This window comes from Megascapheus bottae, chromosome 29 (genome assembly GCF_031878675.1).
Source record: "Megascapheus bottae isolate mThoBot1 chromosome 29, mThoBot2.hap1, whole genome shotgun sequence".
NCBI classification, from domain to species: domain Eukaryota; kingdom Metazoa; phylum Chordata; class Mammalia; order Rodentia; family Geomyidae; genus Megascapheus; species Megascapheus bottae.
This window is the reverse complement of record NC_143537.1, coordinates 8,292,213-8,307,033: the sequence shown is the minus strand read 5'-3', so window position 1 is coordinate 8,307,033 and position 14,821 is coordinate 8,292,213. Positions and strand designations below refer to the sequence as shown.

Sequence of the window (14,821 nt, the reverse complement as noted above, 5' to 3'; positions counted from 1 at the left end):
AAACATTAGTGCGATCCTATGTCTGAAACTGACCTGTATATAATCTATTATCCAGTTACATGGAAGGTGAAATTAGGAATGTTTTGGTTAGCTTGGGAAGAAAAGCAAGATTATACTTAAGTAATCACCTAACGCAAAAAGGGCTGTAGGCCTGGCTCAGATGGTAGGGTGCTTGCCTAGGAAGCATGAGGCTCTGAATTCAAATTCTCCAAAAACAAATGATAATGGTAGATGATCTCTCCAGTTTGGCTTGGTACAACTTGTATTTCCCATACCTTTTCACTGGAAAGGCATTCCACAGGAATTTCTCTGTCTTTTTTTTTGCTTGTGTTACTCTCATTTATTCTTTCTCCTTAAATACACCACTCATTATTCACATTTATTCTTTCTCCTTAAATACATCACTTCTTCATGAATTGTAGTATAAATCAGCTCTGACTTTGTCCTGTGTAATAAACCATTCTAGAAACCATTTCTAGAGATCTTCATATCCAATTCTGAAAAGAGGAAGGCATCAAAATCCTGAGGTCTATCAAGGGTTATTTTTAAGTGACTCACAGAGCTGAAGAATGGGATGGGCCACAGGACAAGAACCGTGACAAAGTTTTATAGCTTCCCTTTCTCCTCCTACCCCACAGCTCTGTCTCTCCTCAGTACCTTCCTCAGAGCTCCCTTCACATCCTTGTTTCTCAGAGTATAAATCAGAGGATTGAGCATGGGAGTGATTATGGTATAAAAAAGGGCAGCAAACTTCCCCTCACTCTCAGAATAACGTTCCCTGGGTTGTAAGTATGTGTACATGGCTGAGCCATAAAAAAGAGAAACAACTACAAGGTGGGACCCACAAGTCCCGAAAGCCTTTTTGCGTCCAGCCGTGGACTTGACCTTCATCATTGCCCTGGCAATGTGTGCATAGGAGCCTAGAATTAAAGCGGCAGGCACGGCAATCATTATGACTCGAGCCACAAACATCTTGGCCTCTGTTCCGCCTGTGTCCTCACAAGCCAACTTCAGGAGAACAGGCAGCTCACAGATAAAGTGATTCAGTTGGTGGCCACAGAGAGGCATGGCCATTGCGAGACTGGTCTGAATCAGTGAGTTCAAGATCCCTCCCACCCAGGAGACAGTAGCCAGCATCTGGCAGAGTAAGGGACGCATGATTGTCGTGTAGTGTAATGGACGACACACAGCAGCGTAACGGTCAAAGGCCATCACCATGAGGAGCATGCATTCAGTTCCACCCAAGGAGAGAAATATGATCAGCTGGGCCACACACCTTCTGTAACTGATGGTCCTGTCAAGTCCAGAAAGATTAACCAGAAGCTGGGGCACCGTGCTGGTGGTGTAGCAGAGATCCAGGAAGGAGAGGTGGGAGAGGAAGAAGTACATGGGCGTGTGCAGCCGGAGGTCCAGTCGAGAGAGAGCAATGATGGTGGTGTTACCGAAGAGAGTTAAGGAGTAGAAAACTGAAATGAGGACAAAAAAGAGAAATTCCAATTGAGGCCAATCTGAGAAGGCCACCAAAATGAAGCCATTGTCTAAACTGGTGTTGAGACTTCCCATGACCATTTACCTGCAGAAATAATGGAAGACAATTCAATACCTCTTATGAAGAATGAGATTTAAAACTCTGATTGCAGGGGCCGGGAGTTTGGCCTAGTGGTTAAAGTGCTTGCCTAGCATGCATGAAGACCCAGGTCCGATTCCTCGGTACCACATACATAGAAAAAAGCCAGAAGTGGTGCTGAGGCTCAAGTGGTAGAGCTCTAGCCTTGAGAAAAAACCCAAGGACAGTGCTCAGGCCCTGAGCTCAAGCCCAGGACTGGCAAAAAAAAAAAACCCAAAAAAACAAAAAACTCTGATTGCATTCTCTCTCTAAATACCCCTTAGTGGTATGATTTCCCTGTCTGATGTTGAGATTACTAGATTGGGAGTATTGTAGACTATGACTGAAGTCTGCTTGACATCCTTCTACCTATTTGTTTCATGACATTAGCCAAGTCACTCAGTTCTTTGGATGTAGATGCTTCCTTGTTTGAAAGTAGAGAAGATACACTCACCTTCCTCACACTGAGATTAGGACACCAAAGTTACAATATAGAAACCGATTTCCCAAAATACAATTTTTTGTAGGAATGCAAATTATTGTAGTGTATCAACTTGGTTTTATACAATGGGAAGGAAAGCACTTTTTTTTCTAGCTTTTATCCATGTGATAGATTGCTATCTGTAACAATCACAACCAAAATATATTATGTGATTTGTGATAGGAAAAAAAACCCAAGAGAATCTTCACTTGATGCACATTCTATAAAGAGAAAGGCTTAAGACCCTGTAGCATCTTGGTTGAAGTTTTAATTTTTTTCAAGCCTTGTGAGAGAAAGTGTCCATATGACACTATCCAGGAATTAAACATCTGTGTGACAACTTGTGAGTGCTGAGAAGTGTCCAGCCTTCTAATGTTCCCAGTTTACGACTGCTAGTGGTTTGATCTGTAGAACCATCCATGTCCAGCTGAACATTGGCATTAAACCTGACCTGAAAATGTTGCTACTGACGACTTCAGTACAGCGCAGTACAGCTGAGTTCAGTACAGACCTGTGCAGTACAGCTCACTTGGGTTCCTTGCTCTGTGTGGCCACCAGCTAGGGTCTGATTTATGACTATCTGTGGTAATTGTGAAGAGAAAACCTCCATGGGAAATGTTTCCATTCATAAAGGGCAAATTATGGCGTGGTCAACACATGGAGGCACATATAGGGCTCTGGTAGATCCCATATATTCCTAGTTCTTCTCATAACTCACGTAGGCGCTGACTATGGCTACACTGGCTTAGGGATTGGTCCAGTGCATGACAGCAAGTGAGGAAGCCTGATTAAGGAGCACACGCAATAAATAGGCAACAGCCCTTTCCTTGGAACAGACATTATTTTGACATTTACATATTTGATTTATTTGGTTTTCTGCATGATAAAGATCATGATTATCTATGTTTATTTTTTTTTACCCATGCTTCTAGGGATGGATGCATTATCTTCATCAGTATAAACTTGTTGATCAGAAATCATGTGGGCTAGTTTTCCAACTGCATATAGTTATTAAATCCACTGGTTTAGTGATATTGTCAGACTACAATGGAGCAACTTTCTCTTCATAGAATTTAATGTTCTATGATTATAGAATGTAGGAAGAGGATATACAGATTCCTTTCTTACACCATTGTTCAGCCATGAATCTAGTTTCATTTCTTCCTGTTATACCTACAGGTATAGCTACCTTATCACTGCTAAGAAGATCTACCTATTGAACTTAAGATGTCAAACCAAAATATCCTTCTCCCTATCTCCATCACCACCTGCTCTTCTACAGACTCCACTCAGCATCATCACATTCACATTGGAAACCACAGAAATATTCAGTCAGACCCCACAAGTCTTTGGGGGGTGTGTGTGATCTGTAAACCTCTTCTATTTAATGCTTGTTAATAAACAACCTTCACTCTCCAATAGAAGAACAACTAATCAGAAACTGATTTTAACTTAGTTGACATTCAGTGAACAAATAGCTTGCTTTAAATTTTTATTAACTTTAAGTAATTCTACAGTAAATCAGTATGAATACAGATAGCTTGTCTTCACTGACTTGTCACAAATAACATCTCCTTCTGGTTCCCTTCGATTGTGTACTTCTCCCCCCAAAAAGTAGTTTATTGATGTATTTCCACAGCTCTTACCATGTCTCTGCTCTGTGTGTCCTGCCTCTGATGTTTACTTTGTTTAGTATAGTCTTGGCATCATAGGATTTGAGTTTGGAAGCCACTTCAAAGTGATTTTAAATCAGCTTTCATAGTTTACATTAGAATGACTTGTTTTCCTAAGTTTGTGAGTGTGGAGAGAAAGTTTTTTGAGGCCGTATGTGTAGAGAGTGGGTTAAGAGGTGATAGAGAATGAGAATCTGTGATAAAGTGTGTTTTTCATGAACTCAACATTACAGTATCCTCATTGAGACCTCAATAAAATGGAACCCAGTAGTAATTTCATACTAGAACATTTCTTGTCTAGATAGTAACTCTGAAGTCAGAGTGACTCAGTCAGTACTCACCTGGAATTCAAAGAAAGAAAATGGTCAGTTCTGGCTGCTTCAAAGGAAATAAGGGGCCAGTGGGAGACTGGTGATGCTTATAGATGACTGAAAAAGACTCATTTATATTCAGGTGAGGTTTTCTGTAGCTCTGTTCATAAGTCATGACAGCATGTGGCATTAGCAGCACAGATGTGTGAAGCTCATAAGCTTGGAAGCGGGAACATCCTCCTCAAAGATTTTCTTCTGTAGTTTGCTCTAATCAACTGTATCATCAGCTGGTATAGTATCAGTCCTCTCTCCACCTGTCCATAAGTCTGAACTGCTGTGTCATTAAAACACCTCCTGACCCTAAGACTGAGCACACCAGTCTTGCATGTGGGCATTGATCATCCTTCCCTAAACCAATGTAAGGATAGTTGTTTGCCAGGTGTGTCCTTGGAGACCCCAGAGAGCCATCATGTGGCAATTATAATCTACTGATTGGCTCTCCAAAATCAGCTTTGCATTCCTTTGTTCTCCATTCCCTTTGGGCTGTCCTAACCAAAGTGATGGATGTACTCAGTATTCCATGAACACATCTTCTTACTTTCCCTAGTGAGTCAGTCTAGAGCTTAGCATTCCTTACCCTTCCCTACTTTGACCCTCATTCTACCAGATATTCCACAGTGAGAACAAATTCTATGTCTTTAGGAAGCCTACCACACTAGTTTCACACCATTTTATATGTCTGTTTTGCTATCCCTTTAATTTACTATCCAGGCCATAGAACTATTTGTCTTACCATTCTCTTGCAAATTTGTTGCTCTTTCCTTAAAAAGTAGAAAAACACATTGCTGTGGTAATTTCATATGGAATTCACTCTTCTGTAAAGATCCCTACGTATAACCAAATGTAATAAATCTTGTATATTTTTATTGGCAATCAACTTTGTATTATTTGGTCTTTAGATTTATCAAAAAAAGTACACCTAAGAATTCACAGAGCCTCTCCCTCCTTAGGATTGTTATGTGTTCATTAAAAAATACAAAATATGATTAAAAAAAGTATCTCAGAGGAAAAGCCAAAATTTCAACTCATTCTTCTTAACATTTTATGATTTTTCTCTTTTCATCATTAATCAATTGATGTTTAACACAGAAATCTATTTTCCTCTCACCGATGTTCTCTTATTGAGCACCTAACTCAACTCCCTGCCTCTCCCTAACACCATCCACAGAGCCCCCTTCACATCCTTGTTCCTCAGGGTGTAAATCAGAGGGTTGAGCATAGGGGTGATTATAGTGTAAAAAAGGGCAACAAATTTCCCTTCACTCTCAGAATAACTGCCCTTGGGTTGGAGGTAGGTGTAGATGGCTGAGCCATAAAACAGAGAAACCACTAGAAGGTGAGACCCACACGTACCAACAGCCTTTTTTTGTCCGGCCATCGACTTGACCTTCAGCACTGCCCTAGCAATGCGTGCATAGGAGCCTAGAATCAGTGATACAGGAAACACCAAGATTATGGCCCCAGCAACAAACATATATGACTCTGTTCCTCTTGTGTCCTCACAAGCCAGCTTCATGAGGACAGGCATCTCACAGAAGAAGTGATTTGGACAGTGGCCGCAGAGAGGCATGGCCATCAGAAGACCTGTCTGAACCAGAGAGTTCACCAGGCCTCCCACCCAGGAAACAGTAGCCAAAGCATGGCAGAGATGGGGATTCATGATGGTCGTGTAGTGGAGTGGACGACACACGGCGGCGTAGCGGTCAAAGGCCATCACCACCAGGAGCACGCACTCTGTTCCACCCAGGGTGAGGACGATGAAGAGCTGGGTCACACACCTTCCATAGCTGATGGTCCGATCAAATCCAGAAAGATTAACCAGAAGCTGGGGCACCGTGCTGGTGGTGAAGCAGAGATCCAGGCAGGCGAGTTGGGAGAGGAAGAAGTACATGGGCGTGTGCAGGCGAGGGTCCAGTCGGGAGAGGATGATGATGGTGGTGTTGCCAAAGAGAGTTAGGGAATAAAAAATCAAAACGAAGATAAAAAGGAGAAGCTCCAGTTGAGGCCAGTCTGAGAAGCCCACCAAAATTAAGCTCTGTCCCAAAGTGATGTTGCATCTTCCCATAGCCTTTCACTTGGAGGAAAAGCAGAAGACAATTAAATTCCCACTAGAAAGACTGCAAATTAATATCTTGTTTCATAACATCCACTAAATAGTCCAGAATGCGAGTTTTACCTTCCATTTTATTATTCATTTTGGTTCTGTAGAGCCTTTTGTTCTTTATTCTACTTTTTTCTAGCATTAAAGTCGTTGGATTAATAGCTATGTAACTTTTGCTGGAAAGCTAGCCTCTTTCTTTATGAGTTTAGCTAAATAACCTAACCACATGGCTGTGACATCGATTTCATTGAAAGTAGAGCCAAACTGTTGCCTTCTTCCCAGTATTTAGTTGAGCAGTCAAAATAAACAGATGTGGAAACTTTTAAAAATTAATGGGTAAGGACCAGGAGTTTGGCCTAGTGGCAGAGTGCTTGCCTAGCATGCATGAAGACCCAGGTTCGATTCCTTGGTACCACATACATAGAAAAAAGCCGGAAGTGGTGATGAGGCTCAACTGGTAGAGTTCTAGCCCTGAGAAAGTCCAAGGACAATGCTCAGGCCCTGAGCTCAATCCCAGGACTGGCAAAAAAAAATTAATGGATAAAATACAGCATTTGATATTCTGTGCTGTTTTCTTTTGTTCTTTTTGCTGGTACATGCAGTAAATTAGGCCCAGGACTAAATTAGCTGTGATCTCAATTTTGATCTCAACTTGGACTTTGACCTTCATTTATTTCCTTCAATGCTATAGGCACTGTCCCAGTCCTGGAAGTTTGCTCATGGCCAGCTCTCAGGTGTTACAGAACTCTTATAGGAATGAGAATCCATCTTCAGAAAAAAAATATGATAAATATGTTTCTTTTAATCAATCCTAATCTTGTATATATTTTTCTTATTCTCGAATTGGTAACTCCATCCCTCATCATCTCCTCTCAGGAAGAGTTGTTTCTTTCTCCCCAGCCTTATCTACTTTGGATATTTTTTTCCTAAGCTCTTTTTAAAAAAAAAAAAAACTTCAAGTAGTTGTATAGGGGAGGTGTCATTTAACAAAGTAGTTTATGAATATTATACATCTTGATCTCTGTCACCCCTTTCAATGATCTCATTCTGCTTCAGCCTACTCCTTCCTGTCACCCCTCTATACATTACCCTGACAACAAAAACCCCGACAGTTAAGCAAAAGAAAAATTTTCTTCATTCGTCTCGACAACATTGATCAGGCATGTACTGTTTTCTGTCTCCGATGGCTCCAATTAGTTCTTGCATTTTAGAGCATTGGCATCATAGGATTCGTGTTTGGGGATGATTTTTAAAATCATCAAAAATGTTTTAAGTCAACCCTCATGGGGTTTTATATGTTTAGTCTTATTTTCCTGAGTTTATGAAGTTGGAAGTTTATCTTAAAGATAGCAATTTTTATATGCTGTATGTAGAGTAGGTCGGGGGTAGATGGATAGTTGATAGAGAGCAAAGTCTATCAGTAGCAACCGTATATGTCCTCAAACTCAACACCCAACACAATAGAACACAGTGCTAATTCCATAGGGGAATATCTCTTGTTCTCTAGGACTTGAACTTGGGGCTTCTTTTGCTCAAGGCTAGCACTACCACTTGAGCCACAGTGCCACTTCCAGCTTTTTTCTGTTTATGGGTATTGAGAAATGGAATCCAGGGCCTCATACATGCTAGGCAGGCACCCTATCACTAATCCACATTCCCAGCCTTTGTTTTGTGTATTTTAACTGTCAAGTCAGTGTCCTCCAGTGAGCACTTACCTGGAGTTCGAGGAAAGAAAAACGCTGCTTTTGCCTCCCTCAGATCTATTGTCATTGAGGGAAATGAGGTCCACTGGAGACTGGTGACATTAGCGATGACTAGCTTAAAGACTTCTTGGTTGTGATTTCGCCTGCAGTGGGATGGCCTGCGGTGGGAAGTGGTGCTGGAGAAGTCATTCTAGTGCACGATCCCCCTTAACCACAGCCCACCTCTAGCCCTAACTTACTAAGATGAGGAAGAAGCTAGATGATCAGGCCACCTCCTGACCCTGAGGCTGGGCTACTGCAGCAGCTACATGTCCTAACAGTATGGCTAAATATGCCAATTCTGCCCAGTGGGCATCGGCAAGGCCTCCCTAAAGCACTCATAGAGTTATTTACCAAAGGTGGCCTTGGAGACCTCTGGGCCCCATTGTGGAAATTTTAATCACCTGATAGGTCCTGCAAGCTCTGCCTGGCAGCCCTCAATTCTCATTATTCCCCATTCTCTTCCCAACCAAAGCGATCTCTTCAGTATCCTCCAGAACACTCCTTCTTTGCCTGTAGCTGGCCTTAGACTGTGATCCTCCTACCTATGCCTCTGTTGTGGCTTGAATTACAGGCATGTGCCAGCATGCTTAGCCATCTCTGTTGAAGTGGAATCTCATAAGCTTTTTTCTTCCCTCAGGCTGGCCTAAAACTGCAATCTCCCCAATCTCAGCCTCTGAGTAGCTAGAATTACAGGTGTAAGCCACCATTTCTAACTTTTTTTTATAGATTCTTTACACATTTTAGACATTAATCTTTTGTCATAGAAATAGCTTGCAAAGATTTTCTTTCATTCTGTAGGTTGTCTTACCATTCTGGTAACTACTTCCTTTGCTGTGCAGTTGTTTTTATTTGATGCCACTCTGTTTATCAAGTTTAATTCTTATTTTCTGTGCTACTAGAGCCCTGTTCACAAATTAGTGTGACTTCTAGTGTCTTCTCTGTTTTCCTGTAGTTGTTTCAAAGTTTCAGGTCTTACGTTATGGTCTTTGCTCCATTTGAATTGATTTTTGTACAGGGTTTTTCCAGCTTTCTATATGTGGATATTCAGTATTCCAAACCTTTATTAAAGAAACTATCTTTTCTCAAGCATGTTTTAAAAATTGATATTATTTTTAAAATATTTTTTCTTTTTTATTGTTGGGATAATGTATAGAGTGGTTACAGTTACATTGTCAGGTCATGGGTACATTACTTCTTGAACATTGATACCCCTTCTTCAAGCATATGTTTTTTGTTTTGCCAGACCTGGGCTTGAGCTCAGGGCCTGAGCACTGTCCTTGGACTTTCTCAAGGCTAGAGCTCTATCATTTGAGCCTCAGCACCACTTCCAGCTTTTTTTTATATATGTGGTACCAAGGAATCCAACCCGGGTCTTCGTGCATGCTAGGCAAGCACTCTACGACTAGGCCAAACTCTCCGCCCATCAAGCATATGTTTTTGTCACCTTTGTCTAAAACCAGATGATTGTCATTGTGTGAGTTTATTTCTGGGTTATATTTGTTAGTATGGCTCTGGAGTATAATTTTTTAAATTTAAATTTTATTGTAAGATGATGTATAGAGGGGTTACTGTCAGATATTGTGGTATATCCACATTTTCTTTTTGTCCAGGATTGCTCTGGTTATTTGAATTTTTATGCTTCCATATGAATTTTATGATTAATTTTTTGTAAAAAATGACATTAGATATTTAAAAGAAATGACACTGACTATAGATTGCTATCTGAGGTCTAGCTATCCTCATAATATTAATTCTGACAATTTATAAATATGGAAGTTCTTCCCATCTTCTGGTACCTTCTTCAGCTTCTTTCTTTTTTTTTTTTTGCCAGTCCTGGGCTTGAGCTCAGGGCCTGAGCACTGTCCTTGGACTTTCTCAAGGCTAGACCTCTACCACTTGAGCCTCAGCACCACTTCCGGCTTTTTTTCTACATATGTGGTACCGAGGAATCGAACCTGGGTCATCGTGCATGCTAGGCAAGCACTCTACCATTAGGTCAAACTCCCGGCCCCCAGCTTGTTTCTTCAGTGTTTGATAGTTTTAATTGTAGAGGTCTTTCACTTGTGTAGTTAATGTTAATTTCAATTGTGAATAGGATTATTTTTTCTAATATTTTTCTTTGTCCATGGTGTATTATAGAAAAGTATTTTCTAGACTTCTTTATGCTGACTTTTTTAAGCCTGTAATTTTGTGCATGTATTTATTAGATATAAGAGGTTAGTAAAGTATTTAGGTCATTTTTAGTACTGTATAATAGCATCCTGTTTTATTTCCTTTTATTTCTTTCTCTTATCCTGTTTCCCTGGCTAAGGATCTAAGTGCTATGTCAGATAAGAGTGGTTGGAAAAGAGTAGATAAGAATGATGAGCGTAAAGTAACCTCATCTTGTTCTTCACTTCAAAGGGAATTGTTTCAGTTTTTCCCTATTTAATATGATCTTGGCTATAGGTTTGTCATAGGTAGCCATCATCATGTTGAAATAGATTCTATTTACAGTTTCTTCAGAGCTTTTGTTACAAAAGGACATTGAATTTTATCAAATGCTTTTTGTGTACCAGAGATGATTATATAATTCCATCATTTATTCTATATTACCTTTACTGATTAGTTTGTCTGATTAATGTTGTCTGAATGAATCAAATAGCAACTAAGAAAAACTGGGATCACTCACTGGCAATGGACTGGCTAAGAGGATCCATGATCTCAGCTGACCAGTTAGCCACTACCATGAATAATAAGTCCAAAGGGTCACAAGAGACATGTATTCCCACAGAATTCATTCTCAGTAAAAGAGACCTAGAAATGTGAAACAGAAGTAAGGGCTGGGTTTAGAGTTGCACAAAGTATCTCAGCTTCATTCCATATTTGCTATGTGAACTCAAACACACTGAGATGTAGTTCAACAATGAGTAAGCAGGGAATATAACAAAACTCTTGCAGTTATATTACAAGGCTCAATGAAATTGTTTACATAAAATAATTCATGATTATATAGTGATTATTCATATTATCACTATTAAAGATGACTCATTCAAAATGAAGCTTACTACAACTGCAAAGGCCTATTTACAGGGACATCTGCATTTTGATATGAGACTATAAATGAAGGGAAATGATAGCAGCAGAACTGGAATATTCCATCTCACTTTGAATGTTCCACAACACCTCACTGCAGGAACTTTTCTCTCTCATCTATTTCACTTAAGTTTCTTTCTTCTTTCATACAACGCTCCCTCATGGCTCATTCTTTTATTGCTCCTGTCATTTCCATTCTTATTTTTTCAGTTCTGTGGACTGAACCAAGAGTCTTAGTGTATGTTAGGAGAGCATTTTTATCCCCATGTCTTTTCCATTTTTTCTTCAGACATGAAAATATATGACACCAAGCCGGCAATCTGAGACCTTTGTTGCAGCTGATGAGAGTTTGGTTCCTTCTTTACCCAGTGCTGTCCTAATGATTTAGGACAATGACAAATGACAAGATATGCAAAACTACCTGTTCTGTGACATGCCATTGATTGTGATCTCCTTATTTTTGCACTAAGTAAAAGTAATCACTGGAAAGATAAAAGGTAACAACAGTCAGGAAACTTAGAAACAGACCCTGAGACATGAAGGGATGTGGTCAGCATCACAATTAATTAGAAAGCCAGCAGTGAGCCCACTCCCTGTACATGCAAGAGAAGCGTCATCGACAGAACATTATAGTGGTATTCATTGGCTAGAGGTAAAGTGTCAGCACTTTATCTCCTTCCTGGTGTTCATTGATGAGAGATAATGTACTAACACAATTAATTTCAGACCCAGAAATGCATAGGTCCCATCACGACATTCCGCATGTGACCATATACACATCTATACTCTCTTCCTACACACTTTCTTCTATAACATTATGATGTAAATTAGCTGTTTCTCTCTCCTGTACAAATATCTTGGATAGTAAAATACAAAATATCTCAAAGAGATTCCTAACATTACATTTGCAAAAATGAAGGCATCACAACCTAGAGGTATAATGAGAGCTGTTTTCTAGGATGAACAAGGAGCAGAATGAATTTCAGGATATGAGCAGAACAACAACAACAAAAACTTGTACTGGCTCTCTTTTGGCCTTCTACTCTGAGTCTGTGCCAATCCCCAGTACCTTCCACAGAGCCTCCTTCACATCCTTGTTTCTCAAGGTATAAATTAGAGGATTGAGCATAGGTGTGATTATGGTATAAAAGAGGGCAACAAACTTCCCCTCATTCTCAGAATACTTGTGGATAGGCTGGAGGTAGGTGTAGATGGCTGAGCCAAAAAAAAGAGAAACTACCAGAAGGTGGGACCCACAGGTTCCAAAAGCCTTTCTACGCCCAGCCATTGACTTGACCTTCAGCACTGCCCTAGCAATGTTTGCATAGGAGCCAAGAATTAGAGCTGCAGGAAACACCAAGATAAAAGCTCGAGCCACAAACATCTTGGCTTCTATTTCTCCTGTGTCCTTACAAGCTAGTTTCAAGAGTACAGGCATTTCACAGAAGAAGTGATTTAGTTGATGCCCACAAAGAGGCATGGCCATGAGGCCTGTCTGAATCAGAGAATTTACAAGCCCTCCTACCCAAGAAGCAATAGCCAGTACCTGGCAGAGAAGAGGACTCATAATGGTGGTGTAGTGGAGTGGACGACACACGGCAGCATAGCGGTCAAAGGCCATCACCACCAGGAGCACACACTCAGTTCCACCCAGGGTGAGGACGATAAAGAGCTGGGCCACACACCCTCCATAGCTGATGGTCCGATCAAGTCCAGAAAGATTAACCAGAAGCTGGGGCACAGTGCTGGTGGTGTAGCAGAGATCCAGGAAGGAGAGGTGGGAGAGGAAGAAGTACATGGGCGTGTGCAGCCGGAGGTCTACTTGGGAAAGGATGATGATGCTGGTGTTGCCAAAGAGAGTCAGGGAGTAGAAAATTGAAATGAAGATGAACAAGAGAAGTTCCAGTTGAGGCCAGTCTGAGAAGCCCACCAAAATGAAGCCACCATCCAAAGTAATGTTAAGTTTTCCCATAGCCTTTTACCTGCACAAGTAACATGAAACAGTGCCTTAGGTGAAGAAATCTTATTTCGTATTGTTTCCTAAATACTCCATGACAATGGCCTCTAGTTTCTATTTTGTTGTTCAATTCTGTTGAGACTTTTATATCTAATTTTGTTCTTCTTTAGTACACGTATCACTGGATTAAGAGTGATAATGGTTATTGATTATCATTGCAAGTGCTTTGTGTGATTTTTATATCTTACAATTGCACTGAATTAATTTATTGTTTATAATTGTATAATTTATAAACAATTATCATTTATTAATTTATAATTTAGTTTTTTCAATTTTTGCCTCTAAGCCTTTAGAATCGTGTGTGTGTATGTGTGTGTCTGTGTGTGTGTGTGTGTATGTGTATGTGTGTGTATCTATTTTAATTTATAAATAGGAGTGATTCTACTTCTTCCTTTCTGAATTTGGTACTCATTATTTCTTTGTTTTGCGAAGAACCTTGTTATCCATATATAGAAGGACCAAAATTACCCTTATCTCACTCTAAACACAAATGTCAACTGAAAAAGTTAATGCTTTGTTTATAACACCTGGAACTATAAAGCGACGAGAGGTAATTATTTAAATCAATTTTTATGTTGATCTTGTCAAAGATATCTTTTTCTACATATGACTCCAAAAGCACATGGAAATGATATCTCCATGTAGGGTCAACAGTTACCATGAATACACCATTGTGGTGAAGGATTTTAACGATTAAGGGGCTATGCATGTATAGAGCAAAGAATAAATGGGATATCTGACTATGATTACTAACTAAAATTAACACTTCAAAAACCTAATAAAAAGATCTGCCTGTGAGGAAAAGGACAGGAAAAGTTCTAAGATGGCCTTTCGATATATTGCAAAAATGTTTCTGTATTAAATGAAATATTTGTGTTCTTTTTTCTTTTTCTTTTTATTGTAATTAATAGAGGGGTTACAGTTATATTTGCCAGATAGAAGAAGAATTACTTCACACACATTGATACCCCTTTTCATGTTTTTGTCCCCATTTTCCTCCCTCCCACCCCCTCCCCTTAAATGAAATATTTTTATTAGATGGTTGAATTATTCCACTCAGCCCTGATCACTTTTGCTTTAATAATCTTAACTACACTTTAAAAAAGTAATCTCCATTCCTAATGGTTTTGACTTTTCTATTGGTCTTCTGCATTACAAAGATTAGTGTGTGTTGTCCTAATCTGTTTTTGCATCTCTGATTCTTTGATACTCTTCAAAATATTAGTTTATGTTATATCATAGTTACATAAGAGGTCACTGTATAGTAATATAGCAATAGTATATAATATAATCATTTATTACAACATTTTTGGCAGTATTGAGTCATACCTCCAGTTCTGATTGTTGCTAGTTATTTTTCAGATGGAATCGAAGAGAGTGCCTATGTGCAATCCACTTATATTAGGTTTCCTGATAGCTTGAACAACAGACATGTGCCACCATATGTAGCACTCCATTAAGAGAGGGTTTCTCAGAATCCTGAAAGTCTTAGTAGTTAGGATGAGAGGCCTGAGCCACAGGGGTATAGCTATGATAATAAATTTCTTGATAATAAGTCATCTTTAAATTTTTACAACAGTATGTAGTATGATAGCCTTAACCACAGTCTTGCTAACTTAATGTATTATCAGACTACACATTTAAGCCATAGAACTTAATCCATGTGAATGTATTTGGGCAAAGGAAGGAGGATACACAAATTCCTTTATTGCTCCACCATATATTCTTTTTTGAATCTATTTTCACTTCTTC

General features: G+C 39.6%; 3 protein-coding genes across 3 annotated transcripts; all 3 read right to left on the bottom strand.

Annotated features, from left to right (window-relative positions):
- Positions 1-627: 627 nt before the first annotated feature.
- Positions 628-1,563, bottom strand: LOC150044638 (olfactory receptor 2Y1B-like). The gene has a single exon (XM_090321243.1). The coding sequence runs from the start codon at positions 1,561-1,563 to the stop codon at positions 628-630; it is 936 nt and encodes a 311-aa protein (XP_090177369.1).
- Positions 1,564-5,260: 3,697 nt separating this feature from the next.
- On the bottom strand, positions 5,261-6,196 carry LOC150044637 (olfactory receptor 2Y1B-like). Its single transcript, XM_090321244.1, has one exon. It carries the CDS (start codon positions 6,194-6,196, stop codon positions 5,261-5,263), a length of 936 nt encoding a protein of 311 aa, XP_090177370.1.
- A 5,895-nt stretch (positions 6,197-12,091) lies between these two features.
- LOC150044636 (olfactory receptor 2Y1B-like) lies at positions 12,092-13,024 on the bottom strand. The gene has a single exon (XM_090321253.1). It carries the CDS (start codon positions 13,022-13,024, stop codon positions 12,092-12,094), a length of 933 nt encoding a protein of 310 aa, XP_090177379.1.
- Between the last annotated feature and the right edge of the window lie 1,797 nt (positions 13,025-14,821).

Coding starts and splice junctions, on each gene's coding strand:
- LOC150044636 (XM_090321253.1), bottom strand. CDS start 13,024: ATGGGAAAACTTAACATTACTTTGGATGGTGGCTTCATTTTGGTGGGC.
- LOC150044638 (XM_090321243.1), bottom strand. CDS start 1,563: ATGGGAAGTCTCAACACCAGTTTAGACAATGGCTTCATTTTGGTGGCC.
- LOC150044637 (XM_090321244.1), bottom strand. CDS start 6,196: ATGGGAAGATGCAACATCACTTTGGGACAGAGCTTAATTTTGGTGGGC.